Source organism: Rhea americana, unplaced genomic scaffold (assembly GCF_003343005.1).
Source record: "Rhea americana isolate MKP2758 unplaced genomic scaffold, rheAme1 scaffold_11, whole genome shotgun sequence".
Taxonomy (NCBI): domain Eukaryota; kingdom Metazoa; phylum Chordata; class Aves; order Rheiformes; family Rheidae; genus Rhea; species Rhea americana.
This window is the reverse complement of record NW_028185150.1, coordinates 9,409,606-9,416,524: the sequence shown is the minus strand read 5'-3', so window position 1 is coordinate 9,416,524 and position 6,919 is coordinate 9,409,606. Positions and strand designations below refer to the sequence as shown.

General features: G+C 43.8%; 1 protein-coding gene and 1 non-coding gene across 2 annotated transcripts in view; both read left to right on the top strand.

Moving 5' to 3' along the window:
* The first annotated feature begins 1,602 nt into the window (after nt 1–1,602).
* Nucleotides 1,603–6,919, top strand: part of SMC5 (structural maintenance of chromosomes 5) — a 49,065-nt gene continuing 43,748 nt past the window's right edge. Inside the window, exons 1-4 of the mRNA XM_085313744.1 lie at nt 1,603–1,753; nt 2,437–2,578; nt 3,755–3,807; nt 5,462–5,624. Of these exons, the coding sequence (XP_085169870.1) occupies nt 1,617–1,753; nt 2,437–2,578; nt 3,755–3,807; nt 5,462–5,624 (495 nt within the window). The 5' untranslated portion in view covers nt 1,603–1,616. The remainder of the gene's footprint in view (nt 1,754–2,436; nt 2,579–3,754; nt 3,808–5,461; nt 5,625–6,919) is intronic.
* On the top strand, nt 5,789–5,861 carry TRNAV-UAC (transfer RNA valine (anticodon UAC)). The gene has a single exon. It is a non-coding gene; the product is annotated as a tRNA-Val (tRNA).

Genomic DNA, 6,919 nt, shown 5'->3' with positions numbered 1-6,919 from the left:
ATGTACATTCATTCTATATCCTGTATCCAAAACAACCTTTTTTCACTACCTTTGTACCTCCCTTTCTGCACAAAAAACTTCTCTGAAAGAAACACTCAACACTAAATTACCTTCTCCACTTTGGTCCCAATTCTGCTACATGTGCACCTTAATGGACCACCTTAATGTGGTGTTGATGATGTCATTACCAAGGCAGTCTTGGCCTTTTATGGTATTAGTGATACCACCAAGGTAGTAGTGGCCTTAGAAGACCCTGGATACCAAGTCTTCCTTACAATTATCTGATGACACATTGTTTTCCTTGTAACTCTCCAAAACAAATCAGTCTTGTTAACCACTGGAATGAGGCAGAGGAATCACTTGAGCACAAGCAGTCTCTTATCCCTGCCTTCAGTATTTTTAATCAGTCTCCTTGGCTAGTTACAAGGCCCTGTGCTGCGACTGAACCTCTTCCTGAAACAGGAAAAAAAAAAATCTGTGAAAAGAAAGACATTTGAAGGCTGTTTAGTAACACTGGTGGTAATCCTGCATTCCAGGTGCCAAAAAAGTTCTCACAGATAAGCATTTCTGTAGGATCCTTTCAGAGGTCATCTATCCTTCCTATGTGCTTCCAGATCTCCATGGTAACACAARTAAGATATTTTTCCGCATATTGTCAACAACTACGAAAAAACAAAAAACTTCAGATCGATGCTAGCGCCTAGAAACAAGAACGCGCTCGAGCCGAGCCCGAGTCTTCCCCATCAGCCAGCGCGGACTCTCCGCCAGGCGCCGTCCCCGCGAACCGCCTCCCGCAGAGCGGCGGCCGGGCGCCCCCTCCGGCCGCTCCGCTCCGCGCGGGGCCGTGCTGCCACCTCGCGGGCAGGCCGCGGCCGCCGGCGCTCCCCACCCGCAACTGCGCGCTGCTGCCGGCGGCGCCGAGAGCCTCCCGCCCGCCCGCGGAGGCCTTACCGCTTCCTCCGCCTAGCCCCGCGCTGCGGCGCCCTAACACGGCACCGCGGCGCCATCGCCCCTCTCCCGGGGGCGGCCCCCGGGCCCGGCCGGGCGGCGCCATGTCGCGTCCCAACGGCGCGGCCCTCCCCTCACGGTGCGCCGCCCCCCCGGCCCCGCAAGGCACGCCGGGAGGCGTAGTCCTCCCCGCCGCAGGGCGCGCCGGGAGATGTAGTCTGGCGCGGCGCGAAGCGCTTTCACCCGCCGCGCAGGGCCGAGGCGAGGCCGAGCCTCACGTCAGTTACAGCTGAGCGGAGCGGGCCTCGCCCTGTCCCCGCTGCAGCCGGCAGCACCGGGTAGCCCCGTGCGGCTTAACTGACGGCAGGCCCGGTACCGCGCGCGCCCTCTTCTCTTCCGAAACCGAAAGCAGCGCAAGAACACCCCACCTTCTCCCCCCCGCCATCCGCTCCTGCCTGGCTCCAGCCAATAGGCAACAGTGTGGCATTCTACGAGCCAATGAGCAGCTTGACCGCGGCTTGGGGCTCCCCTTCAGCCAATGAACGCAGCCTCCGCCGCGGCGCGTTGCCCCGCCCCCATGTCCTGCCGGCCAATGGCGTGGGCCGCGCGCGCAAGCGGGTTGGCGCGCGGCGCGGGGCGGCGGTCGGGGTCCAGGGGAGGGGGCGAAGATGGCGGCGCCGAGCAAGTGGCGCCCGGGCGCCTCTCAGCTGGGCGGCAGCGGCAGCCAGCGGTCAGCAGGGGCCGCCGAGCCGCGCGCCCGCTTCGTCGAGGGCTCCATTGTCCGCATCTTCATGGAGAACTTCCTGTGAGTAGAGGGGCGAGGGGCGGCCGCCGGCCGTGCGCGCCCCGCGCCGGCCTCTCCCCCCGCCGCTGCCTCCTCCAGAGCGGTGCGAGGTGTGGGGCGGGCGGCGAGGGCCAAGGCGGGGCGGCGGGCTCGGGGCGCCGAGGGCGGCTCGGCAGGGGCCTGGCCGTCCCGGGGGGTGCGGKCCGGAGGACGGAGCCGCGCGAGGGTTTTTCTGGGGGAAGGCGAGGCCGTGCCGAGAGGGAGGAGGGGGGCTGCTCTGCGCCGTCGGGGGTCCGGCGGAGCGGGGCGGAGTGCCTCCTCCGTCGTTAAGTGCCTCCTGCTTCTTCTTTGGTGTCAGTGCTTCTGTTGTTCTCGAGTCCAGCTCTGGTATTGTGTGGGAACAGAATAATAAACAGCCATTTTTGACTGGATCTAACATTTCATTCTTTGTAATCTTCTTGTGAAGACCTGTGTGGCAAGTCGGATTTTATTCCTTGATACTTTAATGTAGTGTCATTTCTTTCACTGTGAGGAATTTCTTGTAAATTAGTTCTTGAGGAATGAGTCTCTACTTAACGTRGACTTGATAAAAAATATAATTTATTGTATTTGATATAATTTTAAGGGGATTTTAAGCAAGTGTACTTTTAAAATGTGACATAGTGTCTATAAGGTTTGAGAAGTAAATTTATTGTGTTTCCCAGAACATATGACAGCTGTGAAGTACGTCCAGGACCCAATTTGAACATGATCGTAGGTGCTAATGGAACAGGAAAATCAAGCATTGTTTGTGCCATCTGCCTTGGACTAGCTGGTAAACCTTCTTTTATAGGGCGAGCTGATAAGGTGAGTACAGACTTTAGTAATATTGACGTTTAATCTGAATTTCATTGAGGGCCAGTTCAGCAGAAGGAGAAAAGATCATCTTCATTTACTGTTTTTTTTTTTCTTTTTTTTTTTAATAAAATGTAAGGTGTCTGAAACATAGAATAACCTTGGTCCAGGAGCAAGAGCCTTTATCAAAGGAAAAGGCCTTACTTAACTGCTTGTTATTGTGCTTGAATTATAAGATGGGAACATCTGAATTCTACTGGAACCTTAGTAGACTAGGTGTTACATTTTGAAAAAAATGCCTCCTGTTGTGTAAGTAACATGCAGACAAGAGTACCAGCTAAACTTAAGGTAAAATTAGAATTAAGTCTAACATAAATTTCCAAATGTATGTGATAAGTAAAAGTAAGATGTCATTGATGTGTCTGAGAATTTATCTGAAAGCCTGAAACTGTTAATCTTTGATTTAAATACAAGCTGGATGATTTTGGGATAAATGTGCCTATTATCTTTAATAGGATTGCTTGTATCACTTGTACTCCCAAGAGATAATGTACTGACATCACAGTAGGAATTTAATTTGCATTATCAGATTTTTAAGTTTTTCCTCTTTTTTTTTTGGATGTTGTGGTTACATGGAATATTTTTTCCTAGAACTTTGGAGCACTGAATTTGGTTACTCGGTACACAGCATTTGCTCAAGACTGAGCTGTAACTGGAGAATATATAAAATCATTTAAGTACCCAAATACATATAAAAATTGTCTGCATGGAAGCACTGTATGTTGTTACTGTTTGTTGGCCTTTTGTATTTGTGTATTTTTTTACACCGTAGGAATTAACATTTGACAGTGTCTTCCATTTGCGTTGCCTCTGTTCCCTGAACTCATGGAAAATCCTCCTCTGTAGTTCCTTTGATTATAATTTGTTCAGTGTTGGAGGTTGAAATTGGTCAGAAATTGTTAATCTGTGGAGGAAGGTCTAGCACTGCTGGTTCATAAGACGTTAGTAGTGTTTTCCTTTACTACTAGCTATTGTTAATAGGCAAAGTAATTCTATTTTTTAATTGTTAATTTTCAACAAAAATATTTCATTACATGAACTATATTATACAAATATATATTTTTGTAAGAAATTACCTTTTAAGTATCTGATAATTTACAATAATAATATCTATAACTTGTTTTGTAGGTTGGTCTTTTTGTAAAGCGGGGGTGCTTGAAAGGTGTAGTAGAAATTGAACTGTAAGTAATAAAATTATATTTCCTAATGTATTAATAATTAGATTACTTTCCCACACAGTCATTCACAAAACTGTTTAAAAGTCTAGTGCATAGGGGTCTTTAAGCAGGAGTTTTTTCTCAGACTTCARAATTTGAAGGATGAGGATGTTACAGGAGACAGTGTGAAAGCCTTAGAGTGCTTTTCAGTGGAGACTTCCATTGCAATACTGAAGCTGCAATATTGTAATTTTTGTGAAAAGCCTTAACGTGCTCTGTCTGCTTGTACTAAACAGAACATGGTCTAATCAACTGATTTGGATTTGAAGTTAACTTGTATTAAAATTTGCTACCCTGATCAAACTGTGTAAAAAGATAATTGGATATAATATAAAAATTCCATCTGGAATAGGTTTTTGGAAAATTCTCTTTGCATTTATTCTTGTGGGAATGATCAAGTAATTCAGTCCTTGGAAACTGGCCATGCAATGATMGGTGTAGTACTTCTTTTTGGCAGGCTGAACTTGTGCTACTTGTAGTATATTGTAATATTAACCAAAGACTCTGGAGAGAGACTTGTGGCATGTGGAGACTTTGATTGTTGTAATAAATGTGTTTTCTTTTCTTTCTTTTTTTTATTTGAATGCCTTAAATAAATCTCATCTAAAAAGATACTTATATATCCAATGGCAGAATCGAGCAATGATTTTTCTGATGGAAACAAAGATGTCTTACAAAGAGCCTCTTTCCCTTATTGTTACCCTCTGTACTCACTGTAGTGGATTCACATTCTGTCCTTTTTCTAATTTAATACTTTGTCTAATCGGCAGAAAATATTTAAATGGAAGGTATAATACGGGAAAACAATGATGTATGAGAGGACTTGCTGGTGGGAATTTTGGTATCTTTTAAAATTTGACTTGTATGAGCATGCATGTCTTGGGTGAATTTGTCCCTTGGATTGTAACGAAAAGCAAGTGTTACAACAGTAAAAAGTTCCTTTTTTGTTAAAAGGAAAGAAAATGGTTTTACGGGTATTTTGAATGAGGTGATGGTTGTTTGAGAGAAAATAGTAGAAATAGAGAACTAAATATGAACATGAGGACAACTGGTATATTTTTGCTGTTCTTTAAAAGCAGAAAATGAAAACAAAGTAGTATTTTTAATACTGTATGATATTTATTTTGTTACTAGATGGAAGGAATATATACAGGTTATTAATGGCTTTCTGTATATTAACACTTTTAACTTCAAAGATATAGTGGTAGTGTGTGCCTTGTGCATATAAAATTTTAAACTTACTAAATGTTGTATATATATTCATATATATTCTCTTCGTATCTGTAACAAATTAGAATGATTACATTCATACATTCAGTGTGAGTATGTCGCTTATATGAACAGCTTCCTTTAAGTTAAGATTTGCAGTTACTCGTGAGACTTTCCATCCATAAAGCTTCTATGAGACTTTCTACAGGGAACATGACAGGATTAATGCATTGTTGAACTACTGGGCATTATCTGAAATGTAGGATCTGAATCTGCTATTACTATCTAGTTGTTTTATGGTAAACCTTTAGATACCTTAGAGCTTTTAATGCAGTAGGTTGTTAGCATATTTTGTTGACATTGAGTAATCGTGTACTCTCAAAAGTGTAAATAYTCCTTTTATGGTCAGGTCCAAGACACCTACCAATATCATTATCACACGGGAGATTCAGGTGGTGAACAACACATCTACATGGTTTATCAACAGAAAGCCATCAACCTTGAAAAYGGTAGAAGAACAGATTGCTGCCTTAAATATCCAAGTGGGCAATTTGTGCCAGTTTCTTCCTCAGGTATGAAATAATTTTGAGAGACAGTAGATGCAAATAGGGCGCTGTATTTTGGGAGGGTTTTGCAGCAGCTTATTGCTGCATCTTGCAGTGCTTATTCAATTTAATGGAACAACAAAAAGAATGAGAGGGAGGAGTTAGCTGCACTGGTGTGATGCTTGGGGTATAGTTCCATAGTGTAGTGATTATCACATCTGCTTTACATGCAGAAGGTCCTGGGTTCAAGCCCCGGTGGAACCAGCACCAGAAGTCTTTGGGAGGTTGGACTAGATGATCTCCAGAGATCCCTTCCAACGTTACTGATTCTATGTGGAGGAAAGAAGGAACTGTGTGATGTTATAAGGTTCAGTTTTGCACTTGCTGTCAATTGAGACTGAGAGGAAAACTGCTGATGTTCACTCTATTGTTGCATGGGTAGCAACACTGCCAGTGGTGTCTCTCAGTCCCACTGCTTCTGCTGAAGGTGTTCTCAGATAACAAAAAGGGATTTCTGAAGGGAAATTTGTGTAATCTTGATGTCTTCCAACACCTTTTCTGTACCTTTATCTACATGGCTTTTGCAGTCCTGTGTTGCTGACTTTCCCAGTCAATCTCTGCTTATGCTTCTCACTAATCATACGCAGTCAGTTTCTCAGGGTTAGATCCTGTATTTGGTAACTGAAGGGAAAGAGTTGACTAGATTTATTTCTCCAAAAAGCAAAAAACAGAAGCAATTCTATTAAATGAGCCTGCAGCTGCAGCAGGGCCTGCTACCACYGCCCTATTTGTTAACTTCTCTGGCTCAACAATTCTTGGAGAATAGGTAGAATTTAAAGGCTTTCTGGGTTAGGATTATGTAAAAGTAAAATTATCCTGATGGAAATAGCTCCTAAAAGAGGTAGAAGACTAAAGAATACTACATGCTGCTTCTGTACTGAATCCATCTATGCTCAGGCAGACTAGGACTCCTGTGCAGATAGCTAAGTTGCCTCATAGCTGCATCTTAACAGCACACTGTGATGGATTCTTTCTTGAGTCTTTCCCAGTTCATGTGGATCATCTTCGATGGTAGTAAAATGAGGCCTTGTCAGAGCTTAGCCAAGCATGTATTTGCTCTTCTTTCAAGGAAAAAAAGCAATCAAGAAGATATACTGAAAAAAATAAAATGTAGAAATTCAGAAAGCCTGGAAACAACTCTATTTTCTCGTCTTAGATATTGACAATATTTATTCAGAGTAGAACTTTCTGCAGATCCACCAACATAACTCTTGTATATACAACAGCTTTTTTAAAGTACGTAAACGTCAGTTTGATTAATA